At 46.0% G+C, this 27067-nt stretch overlaps 1 protein-coding gene across 5 annotated transcripts in view; it reads left to right on the forward strand.

The window, feature by feature from the left end:
* TDP1 (tyrosyl-DNA phosphodiesterase 1) overlaps positions 1–27067 on the forward strand; it is a 74271-nt gene that overhangs the window by 4930 nt on the left and 42274 nt on the right. For 4 of the 5 annotated variants that reach the window (XM_065941427.1, XM_065941429.1, XM_065941431.1 and 1 more), the window contains exons 3-11: positions 2354–2397; positions 3588–3643; positions 6941–7037; positions 11330–11364; positions 16833–16925; positions 22040–22207; positions 22642–22720; positions 25516–25698; positions 26317–26365. In XM_065941427.1, coding sequence (XP_065797499.1) covers positions 2354–2397; positions 3588–3643; positions 6941–7037; positions 11330–11364; positions 16833–16925; positions 22040–22207; positions 22642–22720; positions 25516–25698; positions 26317–26365 — 804 coding nt within the window. The remainder of the gene's footprint in view (positions 1–2353; positions 2398–3587; positions 3644–6940; positions 7038–11329; positions 11365–16832; positions 16926–22039; positions 22208–22641; positions 22721–25515; positions 25699–26316; positions 26366–27067) is intronic. The other variant, XM_065941430.1, reaches the window with a different exon arrangement.

A 27067-nucleotide genomic window follows, 5' to 3' on the forward strand; every position in this document is an offset into this window, starting at 1 on the left:
GGCCTGTGCACGGCTTCCTCTGGCTGTTCCCAAGTTGTATCCTTTTATAAAAAACTGGTGATCTGGTGAATAAAGGGCCTTCATGAGTTCTCTGAGGCACTGCGCAAATTATCAAACCCAAGGAGAGGGGTGGTGGGTGTAGCTTAAAAGTACAGGGGTCTGGGCTCCTGATTGGCCTCTGAGCCTGAGATGGGGGCAGCCCTTCATCTGTGGGGTCCAATGCCAGCGCCAGGTGGATGGTGTCAGAATTTAGTTCAGTTGTAGGACAGGCAGCTGGTGTCTGGAGGATGGGTCTGTGAGGAAACACCCCACGCTCCCCGCCGCACCTGTGGTCACAAGTATCCGGTGCAGAGAGGAAACAAGGCTTACCTTTAAGAGGCCGGCAGGAGCCCTAGAATCCTGGACACAAGACTTGAATCCCGGCCTCAGCATTTGCCTGCTGTGTTGGTAATTGACAAAGGACCTTTGTTGTTGTTCTGACTCCCTGCAACCCCATGGACCGCAGCACACCAGGCCTCCCTGTCCATCACCAACTCCCAGAATTTACTCAAACTAATGTCCATTGAGTCAGTGATGCCATCCAACCATCTCATCCTCTGTCATCTCATCCCCTTCTCCTCCTGCCTTCAGTCTTTTCCAGCATCAGGGTCTTTCCCAATGAGTCAGTTCTTCAAGTCATATGGTCAAAGTATTAGAGCTTCAGCAAACAAAGGACCAAACATTCTTCAGAGTTTTAGTTTACTCACCTTTAAATTGGGGATTCAGAAAAAAGAAAACGGGGCTGGGGGAGAAAACACCTAAAGTGCCCAGCACAGCATGTACGTACATAGCATGTATACAAAACAAACATTGTCACCCTTATTTCACAGTGCCTTTCTTGCCCACATTCAAGAACAGATTGTGTTCACTGTGAATAGTATTTTAATCATATATCAAATGTGTAATTGACCAAAAATTTCCTTCAGGATTTTCTGTAACACCTTGCGGAGTCCCTGAACAAACTTTTTGGCCAAACCAATACATCTTGTGTGTGATGTATAAATGTTAGTGTATTTAATTCCATACTATAAAGACTTTGATTCTACAAGTTGTTTAAACATTTTTTCTTTCTGCAAATGTCTGCCTGCTCTGAGGAAATGTAAGATAGATTTCAGTGTCATATTGAGAGAGATTGAAACAGGAAATAGAGAGCTATGCAAGGATTTGCTATATATAATAAACTGATGACACTAGCTGTTAGCACCAAGATACGAAGGAAGGGGAGGTAACATTTATGATAGCAACTTTTATGTGGATTATATAGGTGATCTTTAATTCTCATAGTGGCCTTGTGAGTAGATGCTAACAGTTGTCCTCCTTGAATCCATGACCGATCTGCAGAGAAGTTGAATAAACCTGCCCAGGGTCACAGGAATATGGTTGAACTGGGATTTGAATGCAGGCATTCTGACATCATGGCTTCCCTTGTGGCTCAGCTGGTAAAGAATCCGCCTGCAAAGTGGGAGACCAGGGTTCTATTCCTGGGTTGAGAATATTCCCTGGAGAAGGGAAATGCTACCCAGTCCAGTATCCTGGCCTGGAGAATTCCATGGACTGTATAGTCCATGGGTTTGCAAAGAGTCGGACACAACTGAGTGGCTTGCAGTTTCATTCTGGCATGAAATGCTTGCTCCTATGGTATCCCACACCAGCAAATGCCATAATTGTAGGTTGTTTAGAAGATCTCGTGGAGGAAGAGGAACTTCAGATAATTCAGAAAGGTAGAAAGAGGGGCTGCAGTGGGAGGAAATGGGGAAACAACATATTGTGATTTCTCTTTGATTGTTCAACTCTCCCTTTAAGACAGAAGCTTCCAGAGCTTCCCTTTCCTGATGGCCCACTGGATAAGGCACTCTGCTCCCCTGCAGGGGGCGTGGCTTCAGTCCTGGGTCAGGGAACTAAGATTCCACAAGTCACATGTGGCCCAAAAATAGAAGAAGAAAAAAATTTTTTTAATTAATAAGAGATTTGGAAAAAGGAAGGATGTGTATCATCATCGTTCTCATTGACAGTTTCTAAAATTGACCAGTCATCCAGTTCTAAAGTTGTGGATCTTGATTTTTTTCCATTATGTTTGATTTCCAACCAAACCATTATGTTTGGTTAAATAATAGTGATACATGATAAATATTACCAGCCCAGGGAAATTTTCTCTTGAATTTTCTAGAACATTAAAGTCTAGCCTCATAGTAACTCTTCAGTGCACTGTTTTCTAAGCCAAATTCTGCTCGTCAGTGACTGTTTAATAAGTCAACTGTGATCGTTATTAGGTAATTTTTATCAAAAATATGAATTTGATGTTTTGTCTTTTCAGATATTTTATCTCCTCTCTTTGGGACACTTGTTTCTTCAGCTCAGGTGAGTTTCCAGTTTGGTCTTTGGATGGGAGGGGAACACATAAACCACTCTGTAGGAAAATGAGCGTGGGACCGCTGGGTCAGTCCCGTGCAGGGTCCCCAAGGTGGCACCTACCTGGAGGCCAGCACCCAGCACTGCGGTTGTGGGATCCGTCAGCCTGGAACATGGATGCACACTCACCGGGGCTTCTGACTCTCGGTTTCCTGACTGGCCAGGAAATCATCCTGGAAATTCCACCCTGGGGGACTTCTCTCTGGCATGCTGATAATCTCATGGGACTCTGGTGCAGCTCCTTGGGAGGTGTGGGTAGAGAGATGAGGGCCACATCAAGTTTGATTTGATTTAGAGAAATAAATGAGAAATTTCCTACACCCTCCAAAGAGAAGCGAGGAAAAGTTTTGGTTGTAGATGTGTCGGCATGTTTGATTGCTCCTGCCTGACAGGCCTGGTCCCTTTGTGTTGATAACTCACCTTAAGGTGCCAGGCTTTCCAGCAGATAGAACAAGGTCTTGTCCCTAAAGAAGGCAAAGCTTCCTGTGTGCTTCACGTTCTGCTTGGCGGCAGAAATCCTGGTCTCCAGGTGGAACATGGGGTGAATTTGTGTGTGTTCTCCCAGCTAGGATGAAGTCGTTATGTTCAGGAGAGGGGCCAGGGATTACCCAGGCGTGGGGAGGACACCCATAGGTAAGCCTGGTCCAGAACTTGTAGCCTGATAAGCCTGTAGTGAATGTCCAATTCCAGACACCTGTTTACAAACCTAACTCAATAGATTGCACACATTGCAACTGAGAGGTTCCCCCTTCTCCAGGGGATCTTCTCAGCCCAGGGTCTCTGGCATTGCAGGCAGATTCTTTACCATCTGAGCCACTAGGGAAGCCCCTTCACTACATTATGGAAAAACCCAAAGTAGCTTTTTGACCAACTAAATACAGATGCTGCCAAAGTGTGCAGAGATAATTTTCTGTTTTCTCAGGCGCTCCCCCACTGACTCAGAACCTTTAAGCCATGTATTCCCCTCAGCATGTATTTTAGGTTTGTGAGTATTGCAGCATGATGGTCCAGGTTTATAAATAACAGTGTGTGTAGTTCATGATTGGTTTAGATTCTCTTTGAGTTCAGTAAGTTGACAGTTCTCCTTATGAACTGCTTTTCTGAATTGCCCGTGACATCTTTTCTTTCCTCCCATCTAGTTTAACTACTGCTTTGACGTGGACTGGCTCGTAAGACAATATCCACCAGAGTTCAGGTGAGTTCTGCAGAATGATGGATGACGTCAAAATTCTAACTAATGGAACTTGAAAACACAAGGTCTGTGTTTCTCAGGCACCTGCTGTCCATCTTTCTTTGAATATTTCTTTTGAAACTATTGAAATCTTTATAACATTATTAAAATGGGAAAGCAGCCTTTTTTAAAAAAAATCTATTCTAAACTACAATTCTAAACTATTAAGCCTTCTTAATACAGATCTTAGCATGTCCCTCTGTTCTGTCCAGAAGTAGGGTAGGATAAATTTCAACCTGAATAAAAGAATTTTAGGTCCAGTGCTCATAGGAAGGAAAAGGTCCTTGCCACCTTCGTTCTTGACCAGTAAGACAGCACTTCACTTAGCACTTTGATGCTGGGTGGTTGTTTTGTTTTTCTTTTTGTTTGTTTGTTTGAGTCCCTCTCGTTTCACAGGTGATTCTTCCTATAGCCCAGAAGTTAATACAGGAGTCATAGGGCCTTCTGTGATGCAGATATGGAGGTGAGGTTAGGCAGTGCAGACCAAATAAAGATCCCATTGCATGGTGACATGCCACCTGTCCCGTTTCCAGTACATCCACTTGGCAGAATCCTGTAGCAGCAAGTAAAGTAGAGGGATACACATGCAGGAAAATGGTTGTCAGGATCCTCAAAAGTCCATGTTGCATTGAGCACATCAGACTGCGTGAACTTTCGTTAATAATTGTGTGTGTGTGGGTGTGTGTGTGTGACTCAGTCGTGTCCGACTCTGTGTGACCCCATGGGCTGTAGTCCACCAGGCTCCTCTGTCCATGGAACTCTCCAGGCAAGAACAGTGGAGTGGGTCATCATGGCCTTCTCTAGGGTATCCCGACCCAGGGATTGAATCCTGGTCTTCTGCACTGCAGACAGACTCTCTACCATCAGTGCCACCAGGGAAGCCCTATAGACAGAACGCTGTTGAAACTCCCCAAACAGCTTTGACACTCAAACGCATAACGTGTAAGATGAGTCGCAGCTGCATGTGACAGAAAGACGGAAATAGCGATTTAAACCAGGGCTTCCCGGGCGGCTCAGTGGGAAAGGGTCCCCCTGCAGTGCAGGAGACTCGGGTTCAGTCCTTGGTCAGGAAGATACCTACTCCAGTATTCTGGCCTGGAAAGTTCCATGGCCAGAGGAGCCTGGCGGGCTACAGTCCATGGAGTTGCAAAGAGCTGGACACAACTGAGCATACATGCACACAAATCTGAGAGAAATTTCTCCAGCCCGTTCAGAGGACGGGGCGATGCCTATTCACATCAGGGAGGGTGATCTGCTTTCCTGAGCCACCAGTTCAGATGCGCATGGTATCCAGAAACGCCCTCGCAGACACACCCAGAAATAATGTTTTATCTGGGCCCTCTTGGCCCCGTGAAGTTGGCACACAAACTTAACCATCATGCAGCCTTTTTGTGATAGTTTTTAGAACACTGATAAATTTGAAGTGAGGCTTCCCTGGTGTTTCAGTGAAAGAATCTGCCTGCCAATGCCGGGGAGGCCAGTTTAATCCCTGGGTCAAAAAGATCCCCTGGAGGAGGAAATGGCAACCGACTCCAGTATTCTTGCCTGGAGAATCCCATGGGCAGAGGTTCCTGGCAGGCTACAGTCCATGGGGTCGAAAACTGAGCGCGCACATGCCAATTTGAAGTAATTAATGAAGACTACTACTTCTGTCAGTAATGTTTAATCTTTTTTTAAAAAAGAAAACCTCATGATCTGATAACAAACAGTTTCTGGACGGTAGAGTTGTGGTTATCTATTACATTATTCTCTGTAGTGTTTTTCTGGTTGCAAAACAGAAAATTTGTTCCAGGTAGAAAGCAACTGAGAAGATGTGTTTCTTTGTTTTATTTTCCCAAACATATTAGCATAAAGCTGTTAGGGGTTAGGCATTAGTCCCGGACGAGTGTTTTCTGTCATGTTTCTCTTTAGTTGAGCGTTGTCCCTTCCTGTATGACAGAATCGTTCTGCATGTGACTGATGACCGTGGAAGTTGTTCATCTTCCTTGATTGCTTGTTGGAGAAAAATCCAATTTTTGTTTTGTTGGGCGAGCTTGTAAAAATATATTGACTTCTAAGGATTATGTCACTTCGAACTAACCAGAGTAGATCATGGCTCTCTTAAAAGCCTTTTTAATCTATTACTGCAGAATATTTTTTTTTCAAACTTTAAACTTCTTATTTTGTATTGGGGTATAGCCAATTAATAATGTTGTGGTAGTTTCACGTTGAACAGTGAAGGGACTCAGCCAGACATATACATGTATTCATTCTCTCCCAAACCAGCCTCCCATCCAGGCTGACACGTAACATTGAGTAGAGTTCCATGTGCTATACAGTTGGTCCTTGTTACCCATGTTGAATATAGCACTGTGTACATGACCTTGCCAAACTCCCTAACTATCTCTTCCCCGCCTCCAGCCACGGTAAGTTCCTTTTCTAAGTCTGTAAGTCTCCTTCAGTTTTGTAAGTTAAGCTCACTTGTATCATTTCTTTTTAGATTCCACATATAAGGGATGTCATACTGTATTTCTCCTTCTCTGACTTTCTTCACTCAGAGTGAATCTCTCTAGGTCCATCCATGTTGCTGCCAATGACATTATTTCTTTTTTTTCATGGCTGAGTGATATCCCACGGTATATAGGTACCACGTCTTCTTCATCCACTCCTCTATCGATGGACACTTGGGTCGCTCCATGTCTCGGCTGTTGTAAACAGTGCTCCTGCAGAATATATTGTCCTTTTGAATTGAAAAATAAGGTGTTTTTAATGCACATTGGGCTCTGTTTCACTGAAATATAACTACCTCCTAGTGAATCCACATGCGTAGACCTGGGCCCTTTCACTCTTGTATCTTGGGGATGTGGTGCAGGCCTCGCTCACAGCAGGTGTTTAATGAATGGATGGCTAGTGAGGAAGTGACCTATTGTTTGGTCCAAAACAAGGGAAAGAAAAGAGCATCACACTCGACAACAATAAGTGTGTATCTCTTAATCTAATAACACAGAACTGATGATGCGTCCTTTTGGGCCAAAGAAGATAATTACTGAAGGACTTTGGATAGTCCCAGCCCCTCTGGGTCACTGCAGAGATTCAGGATCAGGCCATGGGGCCCCCTTATAAAGGTAACCACTTAGCAAAGTGATCACTTGCCCTGTGCTGGCCCTGCACTCAGTCACCACACAGGCCGGACTCACATCGGTCGGTGGTCAGCCCTCCTTCACTGGGCACCAGACCAAGTTCATGAATGAGGGGTTTCAAATACCTGTGATCTCCTTCCAGGAAGAAGCCAGTCCTGCTTGTGCATGGCGACAAACGGGAAGCAAAGGCTCACCTCGTTGCCGAGGCCAAGCCTCACGGGAATGTCAGCCTCTGCCAGGTAAGCTGCTTGTTGCCGTTCGCGATCTCGCTTCGGCCGAGAGCTAGAGGGAAGTTGGGCCGGCAGTGTGTCCACCCTCCGGATGCAGGAATCCTCTCCAGCATCACCAGTAGGCGTCTGTCCAGCCTTGGCTTAAATATTCCTGAGGTCGCCTGTCCTGTCTGTGGGTAACCCTCGTGGTGGAAAGCTTTTTCTCTATGTTGACCCAGTTTCTCTGTAATTAGTCTGTGTCTCCAGAGAAACAGAGCCTGTGAGGTTGTACCTGTGTGTGAATTTGTAGAGACGTTTACTGTAGAAGAGCTGGCTCACGTGATTGTGTGGGCTGGCAAGTCCAACATCGGCAGGGTGGGCTGGACACCTCGAGAAGCGCTGATGTTACCGTTTGGGTTCAGAGACCGACTGGAAACTGATTCCCTGTTCCTGTGGGAACCGGTCTTTCAATTTTTTTTTTTCTCTTAACAACTTCAACTGACTGACTAAGGCTCACGAACATTCTGGAGGGTAATCTCCTTTCCTTACAGTCCACTGATTTAAATGTTGCTCTTCAGTCACTAAGTTGTGTCTGAGTTTTCGTGACCCATGGACTGTAGCATGCCAGCCTCCTCTGTCTTCCCCTGTGTCCTGGAATTTGCTCAAATTCATTGATTTAAATGTTAATCTTCTCAAAAAAAAAAAAAAAAAGCCTTCACACAGCATGTCCCCAGATACCTGGGCACTGTGGCCTGGCCGCGCGGACACGGCCTTCTTTCCCCGCCGTCCGCCTTGGTTCTCGCTTTCCGCTCCGGAGTCGCACAGCCTCCTTGCTGGTGTCAGTTGTTCTCGGGTTTGAAGTCATGTATTTCATCTTCCTAGTTTTCTCTTTCAGGTTCCAGCATTTGCTTTCTTCAGCTGTACCTGGGGTATCAAGGGTTCCCTATCTTTCACAAGCTGCCAGTCCGCTGGTTGGCATCTCTTTTGTCCATGGCCCTCTGGAAACGGAGGTTTCAACGTGGAGCAGGTTCTCTGGAGTCAGTTCAGTGGCAGTTTCTGTGAGGGCAGCTTCAAACTGGTAGTTTTTATTGTGACCACCTACCTTATGTTAGCTGCCATTGACATTTTACCCACAGCCCTTAGGTCCTTTTTAAAGACTTGTTTTTTTAAATGTGGACCATTTTTCAAGTTTTTATTGAATTTGTTACAGTATCGCTTCTGTTGTTTACGTTCTGCTTTTTTAGGCAGCAAAGCTTGTGAGATCTTAGCTCTCCGAACAGGGGTGAAACCCACACGCCCTGCACTGGAAGGCGAAGTCCTAAGCCCTAAACCAGGCGGGATGTCATGCCCCTAGTTCTTTTCGCAAGAATCACCTGATACTAGAGAGACTCAGACTGAAACCCAGCCTGTTAGAAAACTGCCTCGCGACTTGCGCATGTATGTGATTCAGGTCCCAGGAGGGGCAGTCACTGGTCTCATAACAGCCTTGTTTTGCGGGCACCAAAGCAGAGAGGCGGTGGAGCGAAGGCTGCTGCCCAGCTGCTTTCCTGTCGTCCAGTCGCTCAGTCGTGTCCAGCTCTTTGCCACCCCGTGGACTGCCGCACGCCAGGCTTCCCTGTCCTTCACTGTCTCCCAGAGTTAGCTCAGACCTGATGCCACACAACCATCTCGTCCTCTGTCGCCCTCTTCTCCTCCTGGCCTCAGTTTTTCTGTTTCTTTCTACATCCCTGTAATTTTGTCCTGATACTTTCCAGTCAGTACATGGAGTTTCCTTTGGACTCATTGTTTTAGACTCCATGTTTGAAAGGGTCTTTTGATGTGTGACATTTTCTGTAAGAATTAAGGAATGTTGATGATTTCCTTCCTGTGGTGGTTCTCAAGTGGCTGGTGAATGTGTACCTTTTCCTGTATGAGCAGGTGGGTCAGTCCATTCCTCAGCAGCTTGATGAATGAATCTTTTCATGGCCCTTTTCTCTCTTGGCCAATAGCTTAGTGCAGTTGACTCAGGACTTGGACTCTTGGAGTACAGAGACAAGGGTAAATTACATAGAATCTGATTATTTTTATTTTCCATTTACTTTCTAATGTCCTTTTTCTTCCATTCATGCAAGATTAAAGAATTCCAGCTCACAGTTGTTTTATCATTCTTCAGCTGTGGAATATTAACTGTGTGTGTGTATTATTTTAAAGATAAAAACAGTGAGAAATCTCAATCTGATCAATTTTAAACCCATCTCACAACGTTTTTCCTGTGATTTAACTCACTGTACTTTATGTATTTGGAGTTTTAAATCATTCCATCTCTTTAACCATCACTGTTTAGGCTCGCCTTCTGCACAAGATCCTCCTTTGATTAGCAGTTGCCTAAAATCTGTTTTGCATTTGTTTCCAAAGACAGCAGAGGTTAAACTGAAGTAGGATAGCACTTCAAATGGGCAGAAAATAAATGACACAGGAATCCTGGCAACCATCAATAAAATCGATGGAAATACAAAGTGTTTTTCACATGTACTGAAAAGTTTAGGAGAGGTGGTAGCGTGCTTCAAGGAAGCCACTAGAGGGCGTAAAGAGCCTTGTCTTCCAAACCTGTGTTCAATTCAGTTGCTCAGTCCTATTCGATTCCTTTCGACCCCATGGACTGCTGCACACCAGGCTTCCCTGTCCATCACAAACTCCTGGAGCTTACTCAGACTCGTGTCCATCGAGTTGGTGATGCCGCCCAACCGTCTCATCCTCTGTCGTCCCGTTCTTCCCCCACCTTCAGTCTTTCCCAGCATCGGGGTCTTTTCCAGTGAGTCAGTTCTTCGCATCAGGTGGCCAAAGTATTGGAGCTTCAACATCAGTCCTTCCAGTGAATATTCAGGCTTGATTGCCTTTAGGATGGACTGATTTGATCTCCTTGCAGTCCAAGAGACCCTCAAGAGCCTTCTCCGACACCACAGTTCAAAAGCATCAATTCTTTGGCACTCAGCCTTCTTTATGGTCCAACTCTCACATCCACACATGACCACTGTAACTACTGTATACAAAATAGATGACCAACAAGGACCTGCTGTATAGCACAGGGAACTATACTCAGTATTTTATAGTAATAACCTATGAGGGGAAAAAACCTGAAAAGGAATATATATCTATACACACACATATATACCATGCACATGCATATACACGAAGGACCTTACACACACATGTATGTACACGTGCAGAGCTGAGTCACTGCTGCACTCCTGAGACTAACGCAAGGCTGTCAGTCATCTCTTCTTCGATTAGCAACAGGACATGAATTACCCCTTCCTGCCCACGCTTACCCTGAGTTTGTGAGGCTGGTAAACACAGCCCCCTGTCCGTGAGCATCGCCAAGACGGGCTGTGTCCTCCTCGCCCAGGTGCTCCGGGTGCCCGTCGCTGCCCCAGGCCCGTCTGGAGAGAGCGGGCGGGGTGCACTCTGATAGTCTTGCTTCCGTTTGCAGAGCGCTCACTCCATCCAGCTGCTTTTCCTAACCACCTTAAGTGTACTTCTCCAACTTATTCCTAACAACTCCCAGAACCCCTTAGCAATGCTCTCATTTCAAAGAGGAGAAAGACAAGGTTTAGAGAGTCGAGTATTTTTCCAAAGTTATACAAAGCTGTGAAGAAAGGACTGGGGCCTGTCTATACACAGAATTCCTAGCTACTAAGCTGTTTTTGATATCTCTATTTAATTTTTTCATATTGAGGCATATTCTGCTTAATTAAGGTCTTGCTATACCAGATGTTAGATAAAATGTTTTACTCCCTCACCTACTAGCCCAGTTTGTAAAATTATCATTTTGTAACATGAAAATGGATATAATGTATTATCTTTACTGTCAACACTTGTTATGTTAAAAATACAAGAAAACTTTTGTTTTAGTATCATAATGTTTCCATATCACCACCACTTTCAATGTTTCTTTAAAATATGCTTGGAAAACTTATTGGGTGTACTTGTATGAGCCAAATGTCTAATTTTAAAACTGCGTAGAATCTCATTTGCTTTCACTAGTTTTCTGACAACTAAAGAGATTTTCCTTCTTTCTTCTAATTACTGTAATTAAAAATGCAGCATGTATTGAATCATTCTGGGTAACTTAAGAACAAAAGTTGTTTTTAAATAAGCCTCCCTGGATGCTGTTGTTGTAAAGGCTCTTGGTGATCAAAGGCTTACCCACTAGAGGGCAGTAAAAAGTTAAAAAATTGAACTGGATCTTTTCTAATTTTATTTTCAATGGATATGGGTATTAAGGTTTTTTTGTTTGTTTGTTTTTGTTTGTTTTTAATGACTTGACCTCTTTTTTATCCTAGGCAAAGTTGGATATTGCATTTGGAACACACCACACGTAAGCAATTTTTATGAAATGGGGGAGGATATGAGTTTAAAAGATCGAATGATGCTCTTCAGAAATTACTCTTAAAGGGGATGCACATGTGACAGTTTTGTTGAGGGGAAAGCTGTCAGGAAGTGGAGGAAGTGGAGTTTTCCTGACAGTCTTGAGACCCGGTACCAGGGGGGCGGCTCTGGACATGACGTCTGAATCTGTGATGTGGTTTCTGCTCTCTTCCCCTGGGGGGGCGGAGGCAGGGATAGGTTGTGGTCTGTGGTCCGTGGTTGCGAGTGGCTGTAGAACCATGGTCGTCACATGCGTGAAGATTCCCCTGGTTTAAAGAAAGCCCTGTGAGTTTTGTAAGATTCTCAGTTGCAGCAAATAGATTATTGTTAGGTCAGCTCTGTGCTGTGATTAAAAGAAAAACTATTTTGCAAGAAGTTGTCACCCTGAGAGACTGGTGCCTGTCCTGCTTTAGGACATCTCAGAAAATTCTCTTAGGGTGGTGTCTGAGACATTGCAAGCCATAGGCGGGAGAAACTTTTGTCTTCCTTCATGGCATACCAGCTTGACTCCCGTTTTAGTTGCATCTTAAAACTCTTATGGAGCTCTTTTACATAATTGGTTCTCTAGCTCAGAAAAGAATAAGGCATGGTTGCCTTCATTTCATTGTTTTTGTAAATCAAATTTATCTAGAAATATGTCACGCTCTTCTGAGTGTGACAGCCTCATCTTGCTTCTGGACCAGCAGTGGAAACAGATCGCCTGCTGCTTCAGGCTTGTCCCTTTGGGCACCTGTTCCTCCTGTTCCTAAGGCAACAAGGAAGCTGGTAGGTGGAAGTGTTTGGCCCGAGTCTTGCAGTGACCACTGTTTTCGGATATTATGCCAAAAATGAGGGCATGTGTTCATCATTTGCTCTGTAAGCTTAAAGCTATACTTTGCCAGCCTCTTTTCAGAAAGGAACCAGAGCAGAAAGCCTTGAGCCACTTTGTAAAGGACGCCTATCTACCCCACGTCATCTGGTTTAGATGCTCTTATGTAAACGTTGCTGCATTTACTGACCGTGCCTAAGTGGTAGCTTTAGTGTAATGGAGGGGTTGAGAGTGATCTCAAGTACCTGTATCGCTGGGGAATCAATTGTTCTTTACACGGCATAGAGCTCACAGGAGACTGATTTCAGCCCAGGATGCAAACAGCACTGAATAGACTGGACAGGTGTCTTGGGCTCCTGCAGCTTCTCCACGGGAGAGGCTGGTGGGCAGCAGCAGTCAGCTGTCCTGGGTCGACATCCTGCCCGGAACGGGCCCCACTGGATGGACCCTTGTCCCCCCCTTAGCTGGAATTCAGCCTAAATACCTTCCCGATTCGGAAATACATTCAGCACGCCCTGTCAGTCTTGTGGATCCCGGTTCGCTAGGCCTGCGGTGCTGGGTTCCTGTGCGGGACGCACGTTCCAAGCCGGCAATCAGCTTTTCTCGGGCACATTCACGCTACACGCTTACTGTGTTGGCAAGTAATCGTGGGAGCGCCTGGGGCCCGGAGGGACAGAGTGCTGGGCTGGCCTGGGTCTGCCACAGTAACACGTGAGGCAGTGGGGCTGTCCTTCCCTTTTTTTCCCAAAAAATTGCTTGGTCCTTTGTCTTCATTTTCTAGATTAGAGCCCCCAAGTCAATAGGCAGTTCTCCTCCAGTCAGTGTTGGAGGCAGGATTAGGACTGTTTATTTTTGCTTAGGTTCTTAGTTTGCTTTTTTCTTAAGTTTTTTATTTTATCTTTTTTTAGTTTTTAATTTTTTTTATTTTTGGCCATGTGGCATGTAGGATGTGTCCCCTGTAGTGGAAGTGCAGTCTTAACCACTGGGCTGCCAGGGAATTCCCTTAACCACTTCCGTTGCTTCCTCACGGGTAAAATTAAGTCTGTTTCCTTTGGCCCATCCCCCCGGCCACATACACACAACACACACACACTTTGCAAGTTCCATCCTGCCAGTCACACCCCCCCACACACACCCCCCCATCCCAGCGACACACACTTTGAAAGTCCATTCCTCCTTTCCCCGCCAACACAGGCATTTTGCAGGTTAAACCCAGGAGCGTTCCTCATTCAGAGCGGCAAGTGCCTGGGGAAGTAATGGTGGTAGAACCATTCCCTCACCCTGTAGTGTGAGTAGTTTACCTCTTGTTAAAATGCCAGTATCTTGTAGGAGATTGAGCTCATGTCTTGAAATTACTTCAGTTGCTCATTTTAAAATGTGTTAAAAATTATTCATTAAATCTATTATGCCCTTGAAGCCCAGCTCAAGGGGATATAAAGCATTTTGAGATGGACTGACTTTTGTCCTTGCAGCTTTCAGTCTTTGGGTGAGAGAGGCAGACAAACATGAATTACCAATGGAGGGAGGCCTCAGGTCCTGGTAAGGTGTGGGCCCCCCCCCAACAGAGTGGAGCTGCCACGGTGACTCCCCGGGGTCTCTGGGGTCACACAGTCTTACCTGCACCTGTGTCATGGAGGATCTGGAAGTGACAAGACGCAGCCCGTCCTCCGTGAGCTCATGGTCCTCTTGGCGACAGTGAACGCGTTCCATCCGTCCTTCCCAGATGCCCTGCCGTCTTGGGATGTATCTCCTGGTGCTTTAGAATGCTGAGGCTTTCTGTTGGCCCATAGAGCTGGGAGCGAAGGCCCCTTCCAGGCCCCGAGAATCCATGGGGGGAGAAGCATCAGATACGGCCGGTAGCTGGGCGCAGGGCTACCCTCTGGGCTGTAGGAAGCCTTCCTCCTTCCCCTCAGGATGCGGTCCCCTCTCTCACCTGGGCTGCCCCGACCTAGCCTCGCCCGCCCCTGCCCCAGAAACATGAAGTAGCTGCAGCCCACTCCCCACTGGGGAAGCCGTGCCCAAGGATTGCTGCGTGCAAGACATGTGATCCCAGTAAGCGCTGCTTCTGGTTCATGTGGGACCCTGGATGGTGCTCGTGACCTCTCCCAGCCACGGAGTCTGCACTTGCATTATAAAATGGGAATGATAGTGCCTCCTCTGGATTAGGTGGGGTTTAGCATGCTAGCATTAGATGCCTGGCACATAAATTGCTGTTGTTCAATCACTAAGTTGTGTCCGACTCTTTGTAACCCCATGGACTGCAGCATGCCAGGCTCCTCTGTCCTCCACTATCTCCTGGAGTTTGCTCAAATTCATGTTTGTTGAGTCGATGATGCTATCCAACCTTCTCATCCTCTGTCATCCCCTTCTCCTCTCGCTTTCAAACTTTCCCAGCATCATGGTCTTTTCCAGTGAGTCAGTTCTTCGCACCAGGTGACCAAGATGTTGGAGCTTCAGCATCAGTCCTTCCAATGAATATTCAGTACTGATTTCTTTTAGGATTGACTGATTGGATCTCCTTGCAGTCCAAGGGACTCTCAAGAGTCTTCTCCACCACCACAGTTCAAAAGCATCAATTCTATGGCACCCAACCTTCCTCAATGGTCCAACTCTCACATCCATACATGACTACTGGAAAAACCATAGCTTTGAGTGTATGAGCCCTTGTTGGCAAGTCACGTCTCTGCTTTTTAATACGCTGTCTAGATTTGTCATAGTTTTCCTTCCAAGGAGCAAGCGTCTTTTAATAAATGCTCCACAGATATTAGCTTGCTTTACCCTGTGAGGGAACAGCTTGAAACGTGAGAAACGTTGCTTTTGCTCCCTACACAGCTTACCAGATAATATGCAGGTCAGCACTCCTCCAGGGAGACCTCGTTTTGTGTGTTTTTATCCATTTTTAACTCTGACCTTCTTGGGACACGCCACTTGGTCTATGAGAAGATTAACATGGCTCCCCTTAGAGCAGTCCTTGGTGCTGTTTAATAGGATTCACTGACATTGGTGTGTGATTTTCCCTGTAAATGATGCTTTGACTAATGGAAATATTTGTAAAACTTACATCATGAATTCATAACTGGCTTATTGTTAATTAAAACTAGCTACTAATTTGGCAACTGTGTATGTAAATTTGTAGAGGCTTCAGGAAGCACATCTCATAAGTGGGAGGAAGATTGGCTCAACAGCTGTCTTTCTCCAGCTTTGCTTTAATTTACTGTTTGCCAGCTTAAATTTTTTTTTTTTGTAAGAACTAAATCTTATTCTCTGTTTTTATATGCTTTTGTATGTTTTTTAATGCTAACTCCATTCTATCTAAATAGTATTCAGGTTGTTTTTCTAGTGGTTCATTTTTTTTCCCCAGGTGTAAACTGACTTCCATCAGTAAACATTAAGTAGCATTTTGGCCTCAGTGGAAATAAAGCAGAGTTACTGCCTTGAATGAAACTCTAGCTGGGTGTGGGAGAGAGAATTTAGGTTCCTGAAATAATCAGAAAACCATCAAGAGGCCAAGAATCATCTCGTAGCAGATGACAAAGTAAAGCAGGTCATTGAAGCATAGAGGGAACACACACATGGAACACTTTAAGTTAAGCGAAAAGCGTATCGCGTATTATCATCACAGCAGCCCTGTGAGGTGAACAGAGGATTGGTCCTTCATGTTACAAGTGAGAAGCTGAGGCTTAACCACACAGAATGACCCGGGGTGTTCAATGTTTCCTTGGCATCATGTGGTTTCCAAGTGATAAACAGAGGTGCTTAGGTCTTCCAGCCTCAGATGGGAACCTCCTATCTGTGTACTGTTCCCTCTCCCCTCCCTGGAATTCAACTAAGAGAAATAGTCTGATGACTGGGGAAGCCCCATCTGAAAGAAAGGAATCTCAAGAGCTGATTTGAGTCAAGGGAAAAGAAAAGACAAGACTCACCTCCAGCCCAGGTTCAGGCTCCTGACTAGTCTGGTGTCTATGGAGTATGAAGAAAGTTCAGTGGTTATTTGTTCTCACTCCCCTCTGCTGTAGCAGGGGCCCCAATAAAGCCTTGCCTGAAGACAAAAAAAGATCAGTCACTTGAAAATGAGGCATCTTTCAAACTTAAACTGCATCCCACAGTAGGAAGTGCGTTTGTCATTTCGGTCTACTGCACACATCCACACTGATGAGTGCTGAGACCAGGTCCATGAGCCTGCACTTACCTATATGCAGTATACTCTTTGAGTTTCTAATTTATTCTGTTGCAGCCTTCTGTGTGGTTTTGTTTTAACGCTAGGTAGCCAGAGTGTAGCGCAAGGTTGTGACCAGACCCTGAAAACACTGAGCAAGCAGGTTGCTCTTGTCCCTCATAGTGAAAGGTGATGCAGAGCAGATGGTGAGGGGCCAGGCTGGCCACGTGAGCGGGGCGGAGCAGAAGTTCACTTCAGCCATCCGGCACTCCGAGCATTTTGGAAGGTGGCTTTCCACCTGTCACTTGAGCGGACTTTGATAATGTATAGAAGAAATGGAGACTATACATTTTGAAGTTTGGGTGATGTAAGAGTTTTTTACCTATTGCGTTTGCACTGGAAAGGTGTCTGAGAGTACTGCTAATGCTGCTTGTTCCTTTTTCTGCTCTTAAAGGAAAATGATGCTGCTGCTGTATGAGGAAGGCCTCCGGGTTGTCATACACACCTCCAACCTCATCCGCGAGGACTGGCACCAGAAGACGCAGGGGTCTGTAGGGCTCTGTCCGTTTCATGCTGAGAAACATCCAAAATGAGAACATTCACTGTAGTCTTTTTCTTCAGTTTTTTTCATTGTGGGAGGAAAAAACCAGAATTATGGCCTAGAAAAGAGATGCATGCAAAAAAGTGATACTGCCTCCCTGTGGTAACTGATGTTAACCATTTAGCCCATGATCATTCACACCTGTCTATACTGATAAATGTTGTCCAGTCGCTAAGTAATGTCCGACTCTTTGTGATTCCATGAAATGCAGCACAGCAGGCCCCCCTGTCCTTCACTATCTTCCTGAGTTTGCTTAAAATCATGTCCATTGAGTTGTTGATGCCATCCAAAGATCTCATCCTCTGTCATCCCCTTCTCCTCCTGCCTTCAATCCTTCCCAACATCAGGGTCTTTTATAGTGAGTTGGCTGTTTGCATCAGGTGGCCAAAATATTGGAGCTTCAGCTCCAGCATAAGTCCTTCCACTAACATTGAGGGTTGATTTCGTTTAGAAGTGACTGGTTGGATCTCCTTGCAGTCCAAGGGACTCTCAAGAGTCTTCTCCAACACCACAGTTCAAAAGCATCCGTTCTTTAGCACTCATCTTTCTTTATGGTCCAACTCTCACATCCATCCATGACTGCTGGAAAAACCATAGCTTTGACTGTATGGACCTTTGTTGGCAGAGTGATGTCTCTGCTTTTTAATATGCTGTCTAGGTCTGTCATAGCTTTTCTCCAAAGAGCGTCTTTTAATTTCATGACTGCAGTCACTGTTCACAGTGATTTTGGAGCCCAAGAAAATAAAGTCTGTCATTACTGCCATTTTTTCCTGTAAACATACCAGTACATAAAATTTATATGCTGTAGTTTTTTCCTATTTTTTACAGAAATGGCGTCATAACTATCTTCTCCAGCCAAGTAGGTCTGAGGGTCTGAGGCAGGATAGAGGATAAACATGGCAGGGCCGAGCGTGTTATGTTCCCATAAGACCCTCCTGATAGCCTGCTCGGCCCTCGCTCAGCCTTACACCCACCTGGGCCTGAGCCGCCAGCTCCCAGCAGGCATCAAGGGAAACTCAGGGGCTGATTGTATGCTAAAAATATCCCTTTATGGAGAAGGAAATGGCAACCTGCTCCAGTAGTCTTGCCTGGAAAATCCATGGACAGAGGACCCTGGCAGGCTGCAGTCCATAGGGTCACATGACTGAGCAGGCAGGCATGAGGGTAGAGGGAGATGGGTTGGTAGCAATAAACTGGTAGAACTAAAAAATATATATGTCCCTTTACCTCCAGTCAATTTAGTTTCCCATGAAACATTCTAAATTGCTGTCTTTTCAGAGCCTGTAATATGGTTGTAAATCTCCGAAAGAGTTGAACGCAAAGGTTTTTCATCCTTTTTTAAAAATTACTAACGCTTTGTTGGTGCATATTTACTAGATCTAGTTTTTGATCTCTTGGGGAAGTTAGGGTTTATCCTTAGACATTTTAGGGACTTGTTTGAGTCACATTTCACCGTTCATTCTCCTTCCCAGGAAGCCCTCTTTACAGCCAGCCTTGGGTTCCCTTTCCTTCGTTGAAGCCGTTCTGCATGTCTCTGCCTGCCTGTGTCAGAGGCACCCTTTCAGGGTTTACGCATTTTCCCCTGCCTGTGTTAGAGGCACCCTTTCAGGGTTTACGCATTTTCCCCTGCCTGTGTTAGAGGCACCCTTTCAGGGTTTACGCATTTTCCCCTGCATTCTGCTGTGTCCCCTTGCCCGTATCATCACCCAGCCTGGAGAGAGCCCTGACCCAGGGCTCTCACTGGGCCCGAGTTGAGCTGAGACAGGGAGCCTCCCAGCCCCCATCTCCTGACCCACTAGCCCGGGTGGGCTGCCCAGCCCTTGAGTCGCCTCTTCTATCACACAGCCCTTATGAATGTGAAAGGCAGTTTTTCCCCAAGCCAGGCATCTTGTCCCTCTTCACTCTCCTGCCCCACCAGAGCTGGTGTTTGAGCCCCTGTCCCCCTGCCTGGTCGTTTTCCGACAGACACGTTCTTGTGTCCCATTTAAGATACACTTCCAAACCACCCTGTTCTGACGGGGGTGGGGATGGACGGTCCCTAAGAGCCTTGGCTGCTGGGCTCCTGATCCACTGAGTTTCTGGTTGATAAGGTCTTTTGCTGCCCCTCAAGCTTCTAAGCTGCCAGTTGAGTTTTGGGACCCATGACTCATCTGTAGCCCCATTTAAAAAGGAAATGAAATTGACATAGCTTGTCCTTAGAGGAACAGTAACTAAAAGAATTTGTCGAGTTGACTCTGAGTCTCCTGTGGCTCAAAGAATCCCACCCACGGCTCTCTGGCTCCTTCTGGAGCTGGGTGTAGAGGCAGCCTTGCTTCCTTAGCTGTCTTTGACTTGACTGATGTGGGGAAGGGATTAAAGATAAAGAGTTTATGTGTTCATTTTTTCCTTTATTTAAAAACACTTAATTTTTTAAAAATGTATTGACTAGGTGTAAGTTCACATGGCTCAGAACTCAAAGTACAAGTGGTCTAAAATCTCCCTCCCACTTCCCTCTGCTGGCCGCCCAGGAAAGGGGTGCTGTCAGTCTAGATCCCACTCTGTCCTGCACTTTACAGTCGTGTGGCGAGTGTAATCTCATTTCCTGTGAATCCTCTCTCCTGATGGTCTCCACCCGTCCTTTTCACCAGCTTCTTGGTCGCCTGTTCACACCTCAGTTAAAATCATCTGGCCTGGGGCGCTTTCTGTTCTTATTCTGTCAAAGGGCAAAGGCGTCTCACATCTCGATGTCCTGGTTTGGAAAGTCGTCGTCTGTCATGTTCCTCCTCCAGAACCATTCTTGTGAGTGACCCTCTGATCCAGGAAGAGCCCCCCTCGTCCTGCAGCTCCGAGTTGCTGTGGGAAGGAGAGACTACCCCCATCCATCCCCCCCAGCGCAGTCACGGTACACGCAGGAGCCAAGTGGGGCACAGAGGGTTCACCGAGCTTGCCCAGAGTGACACAGCCAGGTAGCAGCAGATCCCGGGACAGAACCTGGACTCCTCCTGGTCTCACAGGTTACCCATTGTGCGAAGGGTTTACTTTTAAAAAAATGCACACCGTCAGAGCTGTGAGTCAAGTTTTATTTGGGGCAGAATGAGGACTATAGTCCAGGAGATGGCATTTCAGATAGCTCTTCAGAAGCTGCTCCAGAGAGGCAGGGGGGAAATTCAGTATATATGTGATTTTGGTGAATATGTGCATGCCATCAAGCACATTTTTAGCAGAGGGTTTATGCTAGTTTCATGAAGGTTACTGCTACTCATGAGAAGCAGGTATGACCGTGAAGGATTTTAGAACTTTCCTGGGTTCGAGGAGATACAAGAATTAGGCTCTTAAAATCAGCTCCTGAAAATATCTAACTCTCTGAAGGCCTGTTCTGCCAGTTTTTCCCCCAAGCACAGAGTGCCTCATTTCTGCTCTCAGCCCTGACCTTTCAGCGGGTGTTGAAAGGCAGCCGCTACAGCAGCACATGATTTAATGCTTGTAGATGTAGAGGGCAGGTGCCAACCTGCGGTTGACAGAGGGGTCTCCTTGAGGTGGGGAAGGAAGATGTGACAGGCCAGCCTGCTGGGAGCAAGTTCGGAGCTCAGGAGGTGCCCCCCCAGCGTCCTCGAGGTTCTGACGGCCTGCCTGTCCGTCTCCTCTGAGGGCTGCCAGCGAGAGAGGAACGGGCGGTTCTGTTGTGGCTTCCCGGGTCAGACGGAGGAGGTGGCGGGAGGAAGCACGGTAGGGGAGACCGGCAGGCGCAACTCCTCGCTGCTGAGGCTGCTTTCTGCTGGGCCCTGCTCATCACCTCGTGGGCATCTTTGTGAGGTGGGACTGCTAGCCAACCCGGTTCTGCAGCTGGAGGAGGTGCACAAGAGCTTTGAAGCCATGTTTCTCTGTGATCCACAAGGGACCAGTTCACAGAAGGACTGGGTTTAGGTCTGGTCCCTTGCCATTCGTGGGTATGACATAGAGGTTTTGACAAAGTACACTGACAAATAATTGATGAAGTTAGAGATGTCATTAAAGTTTTTTTACCAATTTATTTGAAAGCCTGAGGTTAGTGTTAATATAATATGACCAAATGTAGACTATACCTCATTCCAGACACCAGATATGGGAGATATATATATATATATATATATATATATATATATATATATATATGAAAATGAGTTTGTTTATTGAAAACAGATTTGCACATACATTTTTTCTTAATATAGATAACTTTTATTTTCCGCTTGGCTAAAGAGCTGCATTGACATACGTTTGGGCAGAAACTTGCTGGGGTCACCACTCTGTAGAGTTGCCATAGCAACTAGGAGTAGAACTGTTTTCATCAGGCTTTGAAAGCAGTGTAGGGACTTACCTGGTGGTCCAGTGACTGTGACTCCACGTTCCCAATGCGGGGGCCCGGCTTCGATTCCTGGTCAGGGAACCGGATCCCACATGCTGCAACCAGGGGTTCGCACGCCACAACTAAGAATCGCACATGTTGCAACTAAGCCCCAGTGCAGCCACATAGATATTTTTAAAAAGGCAGTGTAGAGCTGAGAAGGTAAGCGGGGGAATAAGCAGGGTGGGTGAGTGAGTCAGGGAGCATGGAGGGATCCAGTTGGGGGAAGCAGGCAGAGGCCAGGCCTTCCTGGGTCTGAAATTCACTGTGATCTTTTCAAAAATAATTCTGGGCATGATGAGACCCATTGGAGTGGTACAGTCAAATTTGTTCTCTCTTTCATAAGGATGACCTAGGGCATCCCGTATGGTGCTAGTGGTAAAGATGTAGGACACCTAAGAAATGCAGGTTCGATCCCTGGTTTGGGAGAATCCCTGGGGAAGGGCATGCAAACCCACTGCAGCATTCTTGCCTGGAGAACCCCATGGACAGAGGAGTCTGGCGGGCTACAGTCCATAGGGTCACAGAGTCAGAAATGACTACAGCAACTTGGCACTCACACACACAAGGATGCCCTTACTAGCAGGTGGAGAGAGGTAGTGAGAATTCCCCTCCTCAAGGTGAGAGCCTGATTACAGAGAGAGCATGGTGATCAGCTCTGCTCCTGACTGCTCAAGGTGGTTTTCTTTTTCCATTCCAGAATATGGTTGAGCCCCTTGTACCCACGAATCGTCCATGGGACCCATAGATCCGGAGAATCGGCCACACGCTTCAAAGCTGACCTCATCAGCTACCTGGCAGCTTATAACGCCGCCCCTCTCAAGGAGTGGATAGACACCATCCAGGAGCACGACCTCTCAGAAACAAAGTAGGATGATCATGGCATCTTAGCAACTCGGGGGCTTACCTTGAGAACCGCATGAGGTCTGCTGTGCGGGGGCCTGGCGGGTGGTGGAGGAACACTGGGCTGTCCCTCAGGAAGTGCTGAGAGCAGGGCCCGTCCCTGTCGGCACCTGCTGGTCCTCAGGTGCTGGAGCAGAGGCTCCGGGCCCTCCCCACTCACCTGAGTCCCCACCGGAGTGCCTGCTCGGCAAGCCCGTTTCAGGGTTCTTTGAGTTCCGCCCCGTGGGGGTCCCGTGGGGTGCTTGAAAATTATTTTAAGTGTCAGTTAACTCCTCGGAGGAGGCATCTCAAGAAAACGGGTTGGCTCTTGGAATATTTCATGCTTATTGTTACTGTTTGTGTATATTTTGAAGTCCACACATCACTATGTTCTTTAACTTGTATTTTGTATCGTTTTAGTGTTTACCTCATTGCCTCAACCCCGGGACGCTTTCAAGGAAATCAGAAAGATAACTGGGGACATTTCAGGCTTAGGAAGGTAATAAAATGTTTACTATTTTAAAAAATTGTATTATATGTTCACTCCTATTTCATTTACAATTGGTATGTTTTGAAAGCAGCTTTGTAATATCTCTAGGACAACTCTGGGCAAGTATTAGGCACTTGAAATTGATTATCTAATTAAAAGTGAAACTGAAAGTGAAGTCTCTCAGTCGTGTCCGACTCTTTGCGACCCCATGGACTGCAGCCCACCAGGCTCCTCTGTCCATGGGATTCTCCAGGCAAGAATAGCGGAGTGGGTTGCCATTTCCTTCTCCAGGGGATCCTCCCGACCCAGGGATCGAACCCAGGTCTCCTGCATTGCAGGCAGGCACTTTAACCTCTGAGCCACCAGGGAATTATAGTTGGCATTAATTACTTGCATTTTAACATTTTGCCTCTTTTTTAGGTGCAGAGTTAACAGACCTAAATGGCAAAAGCATATGGACAATTTTTAGTTTTTTATTTCTTGTAATAAAGATAATTAGAGACTTTGTATTTATACAAGTAGTTTTTGCTCAGCATATGAAGGATTTTTTTTTATGTCAAGGATTTTTCACACAGATTCAACAAAGAACAGAAAATAGTGTTGAGCAAAGACCACAACTGAGCTATGATGTGTTTTGTTTGCTAAACCAGTGCCCTAGGAATTGTAATTATGAGAATGACATTTGCTGCTGGTATGAAAATAAGCCAAGAAAGATCTTGAACAAAATAAAACAAGCAGCAGGTTAAAGTTTCAAGTTTTCTCTACCTCCCTCTAGCAGTCAGTTTACCTTAGTAAATTCCCAACACGATTTCTTAAAAGCCCCTCTTTTTCCATAGATTACTGATGCTGTGTGAGAATTCCCCTTGGCTGATGACCATTTTAAATTTCCTATTTCTAAGTGAGAGCACAGCTGAAAGCAGGCAGGGTCTCAGCACCACCGTCTTTCTATCCTGAGCTCAGGAGCAGGCGAGCCCCACAGGCTGGGTGGTGAACGGCGCTCGCGCTCAGTCGTGTCCGACTTTTTGCGACCCCACGGACTGTACCGTCCATGGGATTCTCCAGACCAGAATGCTGGCGTGAGGAGCCTTTCCCTTCTCCAGGGGGTCGTCCCAACCCAGGGATCCAGCCCAGGTCTCCCGCACTGCAAGCAGGTCCTTCACCAGCTGAGCCACCAGGAAGCCCAAGAGTACCGGGCTGGGTAGCCTGTCCCTTCCCCAGCAGATCTTGCCAACCCAGGAGTCAAGGCTGGGTCTCTGCACTGCTGGTGGATTCTTCACCAGCTGAGCCACCGGGGAGCCCGCAGGTTGGATAAGTGCACGGCTTTGTGGGTTGATACCCACGGCGGGGGCCCAATCCTGACCCGGTTACAAGCCGTGCGACTGTGACTTGCTCCCACCCTCTCGACATCTGTCAGTGGGCATGATGGCAGTACTTCCCTCACAGAATCATGTAGAGGTTGAATGAGGAAAGGAGGGCACGGCGCGTGTTGATTGTTCAGGAAGCACTTGTGGACTGGTGGTTCAGAAAGGCTGGGTGATCACACACACTTGTGCAGCATCCCTGTCTTGCTGAAAGCTGAGTAGCCTCTTATCTGAGTTTGCGACCCCTTTGCACACTCAGGAGCTCGTGTTGCATCACAGCTGTCTTCCAGTAAAGACAGGGCGTGATCAGAAGTCTGCCTCCCTCCTGGGGAAGAAAAGCCCAGGACTTGGGCCACAGTCCTGTGGCTGATCAAGGACTGAGCCCAGAGTAGTAGCCGAGTCTTGTGATTGTCAGCTCAGTCCTGCTTCCTGCCCCATGCTGCTCCCAGGGTGGAAGTTGAGAACTGTTTGGGGCCCTTTGGGGAAGTGTGTTTATAAGTATTAATGCCTGCTCAGTGGTAAGGAGAATAACACATATACCCTGAACAATGCATCTGTCACATTATGAGCTCCCCTGGAACAGGAACTGTGGCTTATTTTTATTGCTGTCTCCAGCTAAAGAGAGAAAATTCTCAAGTGTTTTCTGACTTGTTTCTGCAGCTTTGCATAAATATCAAACAAAGCAGGAAATGCAGGTCAGTCTTCCCCAGGGCTTAAGGTGGTATGTATCCATATGTAAATATATTCTCTTTCATTTATAGAGCTTCACAGCAGCCCAGAGCCCAGGCCTTTTTCAAATGATCGGAGTCAAAATATATAATAGTTTGACCTTCTAGGTTTTATTTCAGTGTATTAAACCTTTGGAATTTCAAGGCGGAAGGCTAGTCTCGTATGGCAGGTTGCTAGTTTGTCTGACATTGCTACTAAAATGGGTCATTCTTTTTTTTTAATCTGTTTAAGTACAAATCAAAGAACTTTGGGAGAGAAATACTTTTGTCCTCTTACTCCACTAAAATAAAATATTTTTAGTATTTAAAAATATTCCCCAAAGGATTAACATATATACACTACTATATATAAAATAGACAACTAATAAGGAACCTACTATGCAGCACAGGTCACTCGACTCTGTGCCCTGTCGTGACCTCTATGGGGAAAAAATCTAAAACAGTGGATCTGTGTCCAGCTGACTCACTCTGCTGTACACCTAAACCCAACACAACATTGCATATCAATCACACACCAGTAAAGTTTTAAAAAACAAAGTAAAATTTTCCCCAAAGAAGAAAAGCTGTATGTGGGTATGAAACTGAGCATTAACCATTTTCAACATTTCCTTGTGAAGTAGGCAATCCGAGGACAGAAAACCGTGTTCTGCGCGGTCACGGCTTTTCTCTCCACACGATCGGACTGACTCTAGCATTCATTTTTGTTCTCTCACAGCTTCTAAAAGAGCACGCCTCACCCATACCTAAAGCAGAGTCTTGGCCAGTCATAGGCCAGTTCTCTAGCATTGGCTCCATGGGGGCAGACGAATCAAAATGGTTGTGTTCTGAGTTTAAAGAGAGCTTGGTGACCCTGGGCAGGGAGAGCAGGACCCTCGGAAGTGCTGTTCCTCTCCATCTGGTGAGTGGCCCTCCTCCCCAAGGGCACTGTTCTTACCCTCTGGTCAGATCTGTCCTCCTCGCCACAGAAAGGGGTTTCATTCCATGGTTCGCAGATGGAAGACGTTGAATGCAGTGCGGTAGCACTGCCGTTTGTAACCGAGGCTCCCTGATAGCGTCTGGTGCTGGGAGCTTGCTGGCTTCTTCCAGGCTCTGTCTCAGCCACAGACAAGCCTGCAGATTCTCCATGCCTTCCTTTAGGTTGTCAAGCCAAGGGAAAAAATTTTTGAAAAAGCATTGCCGGCAGAATTACAGGCATTATTAATTTTTTAGAGACATTTGAAGTAACAATTAATTGTACATTCAGTTCAGTTTTCTTTTGGTGTTTCAGAGAAAAGATACTTATTGAGATGTAAGTTTCTTTAATTGACTATAAATGCTTTGTATAGTTTAATTACTAGAAGTTCAATAGTTTTCAATAAGATGGGAACTTTTTAAAATTTAAAGCACGTTTTCTAAATCTTGAAGTATTATTTCTAATTGAGGTTTTCATCTGCGTAAAAACTAAATTTCTTTCCTTTTAACACGCATGGATAGTTTCTTCAACATGGTGCATTCTAAGTGTTGTTTTTATTTTTAGATCTATCCTTCAGTGGAAAATGTGCGGACCAGCTTAGAAGGATATCCAGGTAATTGTTGAGAAGACTGTCCCGATTGTGTTTTTGTGTGTACGCTTCATAAATACCCTGGTAAACTTTTTAAAACAAGTAATAAGGATGCCTTCCTCCTTAAGGTCAGAAAGGTATTGATGAGAAATTTGGAGATTGTTCTGTCTTAACTGGATGAGGATCTTTAAAGTAGGTAACATTGAGTGGTGCTGGGTTCCAAAGATGATGCCACACAGTTGAGCAATTTGAGTGATGTTTAATCTTCACAGTAGCCCTGATTATTTGATACTTTTGCCAAAAAGATTGTTCTCCCCTCTGCCACCAGTGGTTGTCCGGATAAGACATCCAGATAAAACCAGCTTCCGCCACAGCTCTGTGCTATGCCTTTTTTTAACACCCCCCTCTCCCCCAACATCCCCTCCCGCCCCCCGGCCTAAAGTACTGTGTGTGTGGTTCTTCCAGATTTGAATCCCAGATACAGATCATATTGAGGGTCCAGAACTGAGGCTTAACTCTGAGATGCAATAATTTAGTTGATATAGCTAGTGTCTCAAGGGCTTCATCTGTAAACCCCAGGACTATTTTGTAGACATCTTTCAGTCTTGTCCTCTAGTTCCCTTGTCAGTGCTGGGCAATTAACTTGTTTGGAATTCAACAACCCCCAGGTAGTGTATTCAGGAGGTATTAACCAAAATCCCAAACAGGGTATACGTGTGTGCTAAG

The sequence above is a fragment of the Muntiacus reevesi genome, chromosome 7, assembly GCF_963930625.1.
Source record: "Muntiacus reevesi chromosome 7, mMunRee1.1, whole genome shotgun sequence".
Lineage (NCBI taxonomy): Eukaryota > Metazoa > Chordata > Mammalia > Artiodactyla > Cervidae > Muntiacus > Muntiacus reevesi.